This window comes from Hyperoodon ampullatus, assembly GCF_949752795.1.
Source record: "Hyperoodon ampullatus genome assembly, chromosome: 16".
NCBI lineage: Eukaryota > Metazoa > Chordata > Mammalia > Artiodactyla > Ziphiidae > Hyperoodon > Hyperoodon ampullatus.
The window spans coordinates 60,184,698-60,198,439 of NC_136929.1; the positions used below are offsets into that span (position 1 = coordinate 60,184,698).

The 13,742-nt window shown below is 38.0% G+C and overlaps 1 protein-coding gene across 1 annotated transcript in view; it reads right to left on the reverse strand.

Moving 5' to 3' along the window:
- Window positions 1–13,742, reverse strand: part of KPNA3 (karyopherin subunit alpha 3) — a gene marked incomplete at both ends in the record, with an annotated part of 86,546 nt that overhangs the window by 5,695 nt on the left and 67,109 nt on the right. Inside the window, one exon of the mRNA XM_079721687.1 lies at window positions 829–960. Coding sequence (XP_079577813.1) covers window positions 829–960 — 132 coding nt within the window. The remainder of the gene's footprint in view (window positions 1–828; window positions 961–13,742) is intronic.

Consider the following 13,742-nt stretch of genomic DNA (forward strand, 5'->3'; position numbering starts at 1 on the left):
AAAATTTACTGCATTCTTACACAAATCATTTCACAGAACTGGAAAGTAGTTTTGAACTTTAAGCAACAGTCTTATGAAAACTGGAACTATATAGAAAAATTGTGTGGAAAATAGTTGGAAAAAATATTAAAGTAAAAATTGTAAAGGTCCTTTTTTAACAGCTATTTTTACCTATTAGTAAATTGGCACCACAGAAAGATTTTAATAAAGGCCTTTAACGGGCACACATTTCTATCTAGAAAGTCACTTTGGCAGAAGTGGGATGAACAGATCTATCAGCCATGTACCCCTAATTAGAGTGAGGAGAAACGAGAGGGAGAGGAGAAAATGCAGTTTGGAAGCTGTTGCAATTATCCAGAGGAAAGAAAATAAATCTTGAACTAAATCAGTGGCTCTAGATACAAGGAGAAAACAGATTTGAAAGCTATATAATAAGGATTGACAGGGTTTTGTAATGGAGGGGAGACAAGAGGAGGAATATCAAGATTTCTAGCTTGGACTATGCTGTCCACTGAAAGGGGATATAGGAAGAGGAGCAGGTTTGTGGGAGAAGATGGTATGTTCATTTTTGTCTGGTTGAAATGACAATGGAGTTCTTAGAGGATATGTCTAAGGACTCAAGGACAATTGGCTACATGAGTCTGCAACTCAGCAAAGAATCTGGATGAGATGAAGATTTAGAAATCAACAAAAGCAGATTCAGTAAAATAGCACAAGAAATATTGAAGAAATGTGCTTATAGACAGAACTGAAGCCTGGTTGTACAAGTTAACTGGTTATAGCAAATACAAACTTTACACAAGTAAGAAAAAATGTTTAAGTACTTACTTGAACTTTCACTTCCTGGTGGCTCAGAAGGGGCACAAGAAATGGCACAACCCCTGAATCAATAACCATCTGTATCTGCTCATTACCTCCATCTGTCAGGTATGACAGTGCCCAAACAGTATCCACAAGAATCTTCAGGAAATAAAAAAGAATTACCATTTAATGTATTTGTTTGAAGGTTTGAGATACATAACACACTTATGGAATGGTGACATAAAAAGTAACTGAATTTTGTTTTAGCTTGGTAGCAAAAATATCTGCTAAGCTGATACATCTACTACGTAGTAAATAAAACTCTCTCAATGGCTACCTCAGGCCACTCTTCACAAAAGTGAGACACAGAAGTCTGGGACAACTTCTACCCCAACTTCCATATCTATATATTAGGTAGATAAATTTAAAAACAGGCAGAAAAGTAATTCTCCCTGCCCCCACAAACTAAATACCCAATAATCACAAGGAAACACTTTATACATAGAATGAGACCAATATATCATGCTGCTTCCAGTTTAGAAGAGCCCAGAGAGATCATTTATCCATGTTAGTAGTTTTTAAACATGTTTAGCAATGTAATTTTTCAGACTATTAAAGTAAACATAAAAGAAATGACTTGGCATTTTAACTTTGGGGAAAAAATTATTTGTAAATCTCTTGAAAAATGTCCCAATTGAAGAGCACACAGTATAAACCATGCCTTACATCCATCTAATTTTGCAAATAATAAAAAACAAAAAACAGGCTCAGGTTTGTTGACTCATTCAAAGTCAAAGAGCTTATATGTAGTTTTCCTTGGTGTCTTCACAGAGGAATGTAAGCACAGGCCTGATCTCATGTGAAATCCAGAGATGTTTCCTATTAGAATATTCATATTAAAGACATTTGTTGCTCTAAAATAACAGCAGCCACCTGAATTCAAATCTCTCCATGTAATCTTCAAAAAAGTATATGGGGCTTCCCTGGTGGCGCAGTGGTTGAGAGTCCGCCTGCCGATGCAGGGGACACGGGTTCGTGCCCCAGTCCGGGGAAATCCCACATGCCGCGGAGCGACTGGGCCCGTGAGCCATGGCCGCTGAGCCTGCGCGTCCGGAGCCTGTGCTCCGCAACGGGAGAGGCCACAACAGTGAGAGGCCCGCATACCGCAAAAAAAAAAAAAAAAAAAAAAAAAAAAAAAAAAGTATATGGATTAACAAGAGCAAATAAAACCACATATAGCCTGCACCTTCAACATTACTAGGAGTCTGAGAATGCTACAAATTTCAAATTACCTGTAAGAAGAGAAAAAACTAAATTCTACCTTTTGTCTGGACCTCCTGCCCTAAGGCTATGTGAGACTTCAGAGGAGAGCAGAGTGAAGAGCTTAAAGGTAACTTATCCTAGTAAAACTACTCCACTTTAGTGGGGCAGAGACCATGTGGCTCAAAAGCCTACAAGATTTACTATCTGTCTTCTACAGAAAAATTTGCTGACACCTTTCCCAGAGGTTGAATTTCATTCAACTAAGAGATAACTGAAGAAATATTTCACTGTAGATCAAAGACTAACACAAATGTGAAGATAAGAGTGGAAGAATAATTTAAATGTTATATGTACCAGAAAAATTGAAATATTCCACTTGACAAATGGGAGGACAGAAGGTATGCCTGAGAACTCCACCCATGTACCATCCTACCCCCACAAGGAAAGCCTCCTTGCTGGAAGGTGTCTACAGATGCTGTGTGTGTGAGTGAAGCTTGTCTACTACCAAGTCTGGCAGTAACAGGGAGCAAGATTTAAATAGAAATCAGAGTCTCATAACATAATGCTCAAAATGCAGGCTACAGCTGAAAATAACTCATCACATCAAGAACCAGGATCACCTCAACTGAAAAACGAAAAGAAAGTCAACAGATGCCAACACTGAGATGACACAGATATTGGAATTATCTGACAGGATTTTAAAGTAACTGTCATTAAAATACTTCAGCACGCAATTATGAACACATTTGAAACAAATGAAATATAGTAAGTCTCAGCAAAGAAAAAGGGAAAATAAAGAAGAACCAAATGGATTTTAAAACTAATAAACTCAGTAACCAAAATTTAAAACTCACTGGAAGGACTCAATAGTAGAAGGGAGAAAAGAAAAAACAAAATCAACTAACTCAAAGACAGATCAATACAAATCATCCAATTGAGTGGGAAAAAAAAGACTGCAAAGAATGAACAGAGCTTTAGGGAATTGTAGAATGATAACAAAAGATATAATAACATTTATGTCAGTAGAGTCCCAGAAAGAGAGGTGAAGCTGAAAAAAATATCTGAAGAAATAATGACGGAAAACTTCCCAAATTGGGCAAAAGACACAAACCTAGATTCAAAGATGGGAGAATGAGGTGAGAGAAAAGAGAAAATAGAAATAAGCTCATCACTTGATGTATGGGTAAAGACAGGAGTCAAAAAATACCATTTAAACCTATCAAACCAGACAGTAAAAAAACAAAAGCCATTATAAAAGGTATAAGAATAAAGGTAACATTAGAACAAAAACAAACATTCCTAAATACCAAAAGAAATTTTTAAAAGAGAGAAGAAAGAACACTAAGTAGAAAATAAAACACACAGAAATTATAACACAAAATAACAGGACAGAATTGAAACCAAACATATCAAACAATATGAAACAGGCTTAACTCACCTGTAACAAGAAAAAGATTTTCAAATTGGCTCCTAAAACAAAACCCAATTCTATGTTGTATACAAGAGACACTCCTAAAACAGTCATTTAAAAAGGCTAAAAATAAAGGGACAAGCAAAGGTACACCAAGTAAATGATAACAAAACAGAGGCTCCAATCCTGTTAGCAGACCAGTAGAATTCATTCTACAAAGTATTAAAAAGAATAAAGAAGGCTACTTTGTAAAGCTATTTCCCACAATTTATAATGAATATGTAACTGTTAAAAACATCTATTCACCAAGTAACCCTGTAAATACCACTACAAAGGAGAAAATAAAAAGATGCAAGAAAAAAATAAAAATATACTGATAAAAGATTTTTCATACACTGTTGTCAGTATGAGAAGTCAAGTAGATAAAAAGTGAGAATACAGATTTTATAAATATACATTGACATTTAAACCTGATAACAGATAATAAACTTGCATATGGAGCACAAAAATATTATTAGGTCCACAGAAAACATCAATTACATAAAGCAGAAATATTATAAAACTATTATAAGGCAATAAAATTAGATATTAATAAATACCAAAATACCATATGGAAATTTAAGAGCCTTATATTAAACAACTCTTGGATTAAAAAAAAAAAAACAGAAAAAATTTTCTAAAAAATTATAATGAAAACACCACATATCAGAATCTATAGGATTTACCTAAAGCAGTGTTCAAAGGCAAGTTCATAGCCTTAAAAATGTATACAACAGAACTTAAAAGAATGAAAATAGATTCCAAATAAAAAGCTAGAAAAAGAACAGAGCAGGGACTTCCCTGGTGGCACAGTGCAGGGGACACGAGTTCAAGCCCTGGGCCGGAAAGATCCCACATGCCGCAGAACAACTAAGCCCATGCGCCACAACTACTGAGCCTGAGCTCTAGAGCCCTCGAGCCACAGCTACTGAGACTGCAAGCCACAACTACTAAGCCCACGAGCCACAACTACTGAGGCCCATGCACCTAGAGACCGTGCTCCACAACAAGAGAAGCCACTGCAATGAGAAGCCCACGCACCACAAGGAAGAGTAGCCCCCCCTCATCGCAACTATAGAAAGCCCATGCGCAGCAATGAAGACCCAACACGGTCAAAAAAAAAGAACAGAGCAAACCAAAAGAAAGCAAAAAGAAACAGTAAGTACAAAAGTAGAAAGTAATGAAGTAAAGAACAGAAAAGCCACAGATCTAATTAAAAATCAGAATCCTAGTTCTTCAAAAAAAATGAAAAAAAGTCCTAGTTAACTTAATTAGAGAAGTGGTAGGAGGAGCACAAATGTACAAAATAAGAAATAATGAAGAAAATAACTCTTGAAACAGTAGATTAAAACAAAAAAATCATAAAGATTACTTTGCATACTTAAATGCAAGCAAAATTGAAAACCTAGATGAAATGAATAATTTCCTAGGACAGTAGTTTACAAAAAACTAACCTCACTAGAAATTGAGAGCTTAAACAAGCCAATTTCAATAGCAAAAACAGAGGAAATTATCAGGGGACTAATCACACAAGTATCAAGACCCAAAAGGTTTCAAGGGGGAAACTACCAAATCTTCAAAGATCAGATAGACCCCAGGCTATATAAATTGTTCCAGAGCATAGAAAACAAATGAAGCATAATGTTAATACCTAACCTTTTTAAATGCAATAAATACAATATTAATACTGAATAAAGATAGCATAAAAAACTGTAGACCAATATCTCTTATGTGAATAGAGACGTAAAAATTCTGAATAAAATATTAGTGAAAAGGACCCCATACTACAGTAAGAAAATAATATATGATAATCAAGTGGGATTTCTCAAGGAATGCAAGGATGGTTCAATTTTAGGAACATCAATATATGTCATATTAATAGACTTACAGAGAAAATCATATAATCATCTCCATAGACACTGAAAAATTCCAACACTCATTCTTGATGTCAACACTCAAAATGGGATTTTACGGGTATTTCCTTAACATAATAAAACATCTATAGGGCTTCCCTGGTGGCGCAGTAGTTGAGAGTCCGCCTGCTGATGCAGGGGATGCGGGTTCGTGCCCCGGTCCGGGAGGATCCCACATGCCGTGGAGCGGCCGGGCCCGTGAGCCATGGCCGCTGAGCCTGCGCGTCCGGGGCCTGTGCTCCGCAGCGGGAGAGGCCACAGCAGTGAGAGGCCCGCATACCGCCAAAAATAAAACAATCTATAACTGAGGAAAAAAATCTAGATTCAACAAAAGGAATGACTGATAACTCTGATTACATAAAAAGGAGAAAACTGCATGGCAAAATATATCAAAGCTAAAGGACAAATTAGGAAAATATTTGGCTATATATGTATAATATATCACAAATAAAGAGTTAATGTCCTTAATACATAAAGAGCTCTTAAAAGCCAAAGAAAAGAGACCAAAAATCTGATGGAAAATGAGCAATAAAGATGAACAGACTATTTGCAAACATGTAAAAATGGTTCTTCAACATATGAAATCAAGGTCAACTTCACTCACAAGTGAAACACATATTAAAAATGAGATACAGGGCTTCCCTGGTGGCGCAGTGGTTGAGAGTCCGCCTGCCGATGCAGGGGACACGGGTTTGTGCCCCGGTCCAGGAAGATCCCACATGCCACAGAGCGGCTGGGCCCGTGAGTCATGGCCACTGAGTCTGCGCGTCCGGAGCCTGTGCTCCACAACAAGAGAAGCCACAACAGTGAGAGGCCCGTGTACCCAACCCCACAAAAAAATAAATAAATAAAAATAAAAGAGATACAGTTTCTCATAGAGTGGCAAAAATTTTTAAATGACAACACATGGACAAGGCCATGAAGAAAGTCACTTTTGTATGTTGCTGCTGGGGATGCAAATGGCACAGCCCCTAAGGCAGGGAATTTGGCAGTGTATAACAAAAATTATAATGCATTCACTCTTTGACCTAGCAATCTGCTTCTAGGAATTTACCCTGAAATATTATCTCCAGTAATATGAAAACACACAGGATTACTGCCTGCTACATTATTCATATTTGCAAAATTCAAGAAACAGTCTAAATGCCTACCCAAAATAGTGTGTTTGAATAAACCATAGCCACAAAATGGAATACTGTGCAGAACAATACTTGGGTTGCCTTGGCCTGTGATGTTTTAGGAAGCTGCTAAATGAAAGGTAACTTTTTCCCATTATAGCTCCCTACTATTAGCAGAAAACCATTCTTTTCTAATATACAGTAGCCTAGAAAAATGAAATATTTAAGATTTCTAAGCTGAGATCAACTAATGGTTTTTGGTTAGATCTTCATTACACCACCTCAAAGGCTGGTGGGGGAAAGTAAGCTATAGCTAGGTCTCAGGCCCCCTGAAGCTGTAAAGACTCTTCTAGTCTCTCTTTAATTTTGTTTTATAATATATTGGGGCTTCACTGAAAATCTCATTTTAAAAATGCTTTAAAACTTTGAAATTCACTGCACAAGATTATCAGGCTATTCTAGTTTTTTCTATTTTCATCAGTTTGCTTTCCTCATGTCCATAATCAGGCTAACAGCTGCTCAATGTCTTTGACATTTGTAATTTTACCTTTTTCTGCCTTTTCCCATCTGAGCTGCTTCTGCTATTTTACACCTCCTCCAATATTCTTTTTTGTTGGTTTTTCCCTTTTTCTGGATTTCTATGGTAAAATGCCTGGCTTTTACAGTCACTAATAGTCAGTGAGTGTACTCTTTTCCTTCCAGCTAACAGTCAGATTAATCATGTGCCAGTGAAGTCTTCGGCAATCCTGAGCTACTTTATTTTTCACTATGTCTGCTTTTCTGGGCTAGAAACATTAAAAATTTTTTACTTCAGCAATAATTCATGTACTTGAAGACTGCTAGAAAGCTGATCTCTAGACACACAGTATGAGACACATATATACACGGAAAAGATAGGCAACTCAAAGGGTCAATGTATTGAACAAACTTCTTGAAAACTGGTATCTTATGAACCAAAGGAAAATCTCTAGCAATCCGAAGTCTCCAAACAATAATATACTCAGCTCAAAGAGCTTTACCAATTTTTACCACCTCCAGTAAATATGCTAACAAATAATGTCCTGTTAGGCACCCTTACCGAAAACTGCTATTAACATGTACAGCATTTCCTAGTAGGTGTCTGTAGAATGTCTATGGAATGTTAATATCACACATGCTTTAGAGACAACTAGAGTTGAACCAAGTTAAAACTGTATACTTACCCTTATATGCAGTAAAGGGTAACTGAGTAAGCTCAGGGTGCTCAAATCCTATACATTCCAAAGAAAGGACTGGTCCTTGATCAACTCCTTCAAGATAACCTCTGAGCCCTGGGATTATCCTGCTTAATAACATTGCATTCCTGAGACCCTGGGCCACACTGTATCAGTCTGACTCCTGGGAGGGGATAGAGACTGAGTAGTTAAGGTCAGTCAGCCTATGTGACTGACTCCCCAGTAAAAACCCTGGACACATCAAAGTTCAGGAGCTTCCTGGTTGGTAATACTTGATATGTGTCGCCACACATGGTTCATGGGAGAATAAAGCATTGTCCTTACCAATCTACTGGGAAAGGACAACTGGAAACTTGCACCTGGGTCCTCCTAAACTCTGCCCTATGTACCTTTAGCCTTTGTTGATTTTAATCTTGTGAAATGGTAAGAAATATACTAGTCTCTGCCCCCAGTTTCTAGCACAGGGCTCTAAAACCTTATAAATTCCTAAGTGATAAGAACACTAAGAGCATCTCTTGTTCCAATATCTGGTCTTTGACCCCATCCTTGACACCCTTGTAATGTCCTAAGCGATAAGAGCACTAGAAGCATCTCTTGCTCTAATGAGGTGACTCTGGACGGCCTCCTGGAGGGCTCCTGGACGAAGGCTGGTCACCGGAAAGACCGAGCCATGATTAGAAGTGTGGAAATTTCAGCCCTGCTCCTCACGCTCCGGAGAGTGCAGAGGGGCTAGAAGCAGAGTTAACAACTGATCATGCCTACCTTTGGAAACCTCCATAAAATCCCAACAGTAGGGGGTGTGAAAAGCTTCCCGGCTGGCGAACACACCCACACCAGGAGGCTGACATACCCCAACTTCACAGGGATAGGACCCTCCCAGATCTCGCTCTATGTATCTCTTCATCTGGCTGTTCATCTGTATCTTTTATCATATCCTTTAATGAACTAGTAAATGTAACTGTTTCCCTGAGATCTTTGAGCTGCTCTAGCAAATAATAGAACCCAAGGAAGGGGTCTTTGAAACCTCTAACCTATAGCTGGGTGGTCAGAAGCACAGGGCTTGTGACTTTGTGACGGGCATCTGAAGTGTGCCTGTGGGCTGGGGGAAGAGGTGGCCATCATGTGGGACTGAGTCCTTAACCTGTGGGATCCGACACTATTTCTGGGTAGTGTAGGAACTGAATTAAATTGTAGGACACCTAGTGGGTCAGAGAGACTTGCCTGTTGTTGTGGGGAATCCTCCAGCCCTGCTCAACACATTTGGTGACAAGAAGTATGAGTAGTGAAGTGTTCTGTACGAGTAGTGAAGGAGACACACAGGAGAGATATGCACCGTAGGGAAGAACTGGGTTTTTCCCTATACAAGAAGGAAAAGACTGAGTTTTCCCTAAACAAATCTGTACCCTTTTGCTATAAATTACAAGCATGAGTGTAAAAGCTTCTCAGTGATTCCTTCTAGCAAATCACTGAACCTGAAGGTGGTCTCAGGGACCCCTGACATATCATCAAGTGTCACTAACCATCAAGTCTCAGCACATAACCAATCTGCTACGACTGATTAACTTCATTTGTAACAGCAGTAGATTTGTATCAAAAGTTAGATAATACTCAAAATTATCTGGGCATGTCAAGCCATGGATGAACAACTTCAGAAAGGACAGGAAAACCAAATGCTACAGAATCACTGCAATTGCACCTTAACTTTAAGAAGCACAATAACTAGAAAGCAAATGAACACAGACTGACCTGAATCAGTCCAGATTTCTTCTCTAGTCCTCGGGGGTCAATATTTAGTGATTCTTCTAATGTCACAAAGGCATATGAATGTCCATAAACCACCTAATTCTCTCCACACCCTAACACAGCTTCTCCAGCAGTCTCACTAGTGACTGTCTCATAAATGAAGTCTGTCCTGCTGTTTTATACCTCTCCTTGCTGCTATTCTTCTTTTCTGTCGTGTCCTACCCTAAGACCCAAGTTAGAAAGTTGGGTACTATCCCTGACTCCTCTCTTCACTCACCCATATCAAAACCAGCAAATTTATCATCTAAACATTTCTACAGTCCTCCCTTGTCTTTTTATTCCTAATGTCTAAGCTCTGGTTCTGGTCCTCATTTTCTCTCATTCATACCACAAAATCAACACCAATCTGTCTTCACAACTCCACTTTCCTCTAAAATCTACACTCCACTCATAATTGGTATAAATTATCAAATCCAAAATGTAGCTCCCTCTCAGCTACATTAAGAGGATACATGAATCCTAAGGTGGTATACAAGACTCTGTATGATCTAGAACCTGCTAAATCTCTGCCTTATTTTTTCCCCACTCTTTGCTTCACAATTTATGCTTCCATCTCTCTACTTTAAAAAACTCCTTGGCTGGTTCCTTTTCCCTTGTTACCACTGCTCAAATGCAGAGAATTCCTCAGAATTCAATTTTTAGCCCTTTTCTGAACCTTACTCCATGTCCATATTTTCATGAATCTCTTAAGTACTGAAAAACCTCAAAGATGTATGGCCTTTTCCTTCCTAGAAACATTACTACGGAGGAACAACAAATAAATCAGAACGAATGTGTCTGTCCTACAATAAACTCATCATCTTCCTCTCCCAGTCTCATCCGTTTGTTTGACTCCTGATGGTTCATGGCATTATTATCCATTTTAGATTGCCAAATTAGAAACCAAAGTAATTTTTACTTCTCCTTCTCTTTGATCCTTTCTTCTTGAAGTTGTAACTCACTTTCTCTCTCCTAACCATTAGCTTCGGGTTCATACCTTCATCAACTTCCTTAAAGCTATTATGATAGTAAAATAGGCCAGCCTACACTCAAACTTTCCCCATTCCAGACCCTCCTTGCCTCTTCCAAGTTATCTGACTATAACGGACATGAGCATACCACTCCTCTATTTGAAAATCTTCAATGACTCTGCACTGATTACAAGATAAGCCCAAATTCCTTAAAACAGCATTCAAAACCCTGAAACTTAACTCCCCAGCAAACGTGTTGGTTTACTAACCACCTGTATTCTCCACACCCTCCATGTGTTCTCTTGATTCCTTATTATTGCTCCTCATATACCCGAAATGACCTTTTCAACTTGACAAAATCCTTCTTATCCTAGTTGTATGACTTTAGACAAATTACTTAACTATCTGTTTTCTTTTTACCTTGTTTGTAAGATGGAGATAATTACAGTTACCAATCGCATATGATTTTTATAAGGAATAAATGAGTAAACATATGAAAAGTACTTAAAACAGTGCCTGGCACACTTTAAAACCCTTAATAAATGCTAACTATTAACATAATCTTCTTTTTCACTTCTATCACCACTTCCACCACCATCTCCTTATAATGCTTATTTCAAATGTTACTTCCTCAATGAAGCTTTCTGGTTGCCAGAGAGAATATGTGCTTTCATAATCCTAGCATTTTGGTCATTCCTCTGTTTTACTTTTCTTTTCTTGTTTGTTTGTACACATATTGTGTGCTTATGTGACCATGGTATGAAAGAGCATAGGCCTTAGACTTGGCTTCAATTCTCAGCCACGGCTTTTATCCACTGTATGACCTTAGTTAGGTTATTTTACTTGACTAAGTTTCGTTTCAATCTCCTTACTTGTAAAATAAGAGAACAAAACTTATCTCATAAGGGTGCTGGTAAGATAAAAGGAGATTATAGAAACAGATTTAGTATAGCAAGTAACTGACAAAAGTTCATTCCATTCACTCTTTTTACCTGCTACTAATGTTGAGGTCTTAGAGAGCAGGGCCTCTATGTCTTCTTCATCTCTGTGCCTATAATTCTCTGTGCAATTCTGGCTTAAGTGGAACAACCTGTGTCTGTTAAACTCGATAAACATACTTATAACTACAGTACTTCATCACTTTAATACCTCTGGCTTTCAAATAAACAAGACCAATAGGTGGTGGAAGCTTTTATTTGCCTATAATCAATTCCATAATGTCCTAGGGGAAATGTCTTGATGGAAATATCAGATATTTTGCTTATTTGCCTTTTAATTTTGGCTTTCAGAGAGCTTAGGACTAAATTTAGCATTCAATAACAACAAATACATTTATAAAAAGTTTACCTCCTCCCCCTTTCTTTTAAGATATTTATTATCTTATGTCTGTTGCTAAGTCACTTTTACATCCATTTTGAAAACAGGACAGTATATAACTAAACAGTTTTCACTTAATTTTTATGACAGTTCAGGCTAACACTTCACAAATAAAAAGTTACTTTAGTTACCTTTAAAAGACACCCTCCTAAGAACTTAAAGTCCTAAAATTAACTAGTGAAACGTGCAGTTCAATATTTATACAGGAACTATACATTGCCTCTTGAGAAATGTTAGCAAAGATGCATTTTCTTCATCCCAATGATAAATCACACATAATTCTGACACCCACATACATACATATTACGTGTGTGTGTATAAACAAAAATAGGATTATAAAAACACAAACATACAACAAATCAGAAAGAGATCTTAGTTGGAACATCAGAAGCCAAATTAATGCTAGATCAACACCAGAATCAGTTCTAAATTCACTGAAATTTAACTGAAATTTATTTATTTATTTATTTATTTATTTGGTTTTTTTTTTTTTGCGGTACGCAGGCCTCTCACCGTTGTGGCCTCTCGCATTGTGGAGCACAGGCTCCGGACGCGCAGGCTCAGCGGCCATGGCTCACGGGCCCAGCCGCTCCGCGGCATGTGGGATCTTCCCGGACCGGGGCACGAACCCGTGTCCCCTGCATCGGCAGGTGGACTCTCAACCACTGCGCCACCAGGGAAGCCCTATCCATTGTTTTACTCTGTGGAAGAATTTAACTTTTAGCCTTGCTACATTCAGGAGAATTTTCAGCCTGCCTGATAAAAAATTTGCCGGCATATACATAGTAATTGCTTAACGAAATCTCATGTAATGAACAAATCATGTAAAGATGCCTTTGCATTTAAAACTATACTTGAGTGCTCGTTTCAGCAGCACATATACTAAAATTGGAACGATACAGAGAAGATTAGCATGGCCCCTGCACAAGGGTGAACGATACAGCGAAGATTAGCATGGCCCCTGCACAAGGGTGAACGATACAGCGAAGATTAGCATGGCCCCTGCACAAGGGTGAACGATACAGCGAAGATTAGCATGGCCCCTGCACAAGGGTGAACGATACAGAGAAGATTAGCATGGCCCCTGCACAAGGGTGACACGCAAATTCGTGAAGCGTTCCATATTTTAACGAAGTGAGAGAGTGGCATAGACATATATACACTACCAAATGTAAAATAGATAGTGAGTGGAAAGCAGCCACATAGCACAGGGAGATCAGCTTGGTGCTTTGTGACCACCTAGAGGGGTGGGATAGGGAGGGTGGGAGGGAGACGCAAGAGGGAGGAGATATGGGGACATATGTATAGGTATAGCTGATTCACTTTTTTATAAAGCAGAAATTAACACACCACTGTAAAGCAATTATACTCCAATAAAGATGTTAAAAAAATAAAAATAAAACTATACTTGATATCCTTCAATACTGTATCTCAGAAGGTTGTAGCATGGGCATTCGTGTGCTTTCATAGAAAGTAAACACCATCTGTCATCAGAAGATCTCAGTTTTAAATACCGACTGTGACCCTTACAAGCTCTGCAACTTTGGATAAGTCACTTAATGTTTCCCTGAGGTCCAGTTTCTTACTCTGTAAAATGGGGACAATAGTATCTAGCCTACCTATTTTAAGAATCAAATGAGATTTTTAGAAAATATGAAGAAGCTTTATAAAGCTTTTACCACTTTATAAATATTAATACTTTAAAACACTATTATGATACAAATAACTAAATTAACTACATATGTGATCATTTCTCTAAAGTTAGCATTTTTGCTATCTGAATGATGTAAGATACAAACTTAATTTAACTTTAATCCTGTTTCTGAAAACCACATACATTGTGGAAGCTTGAC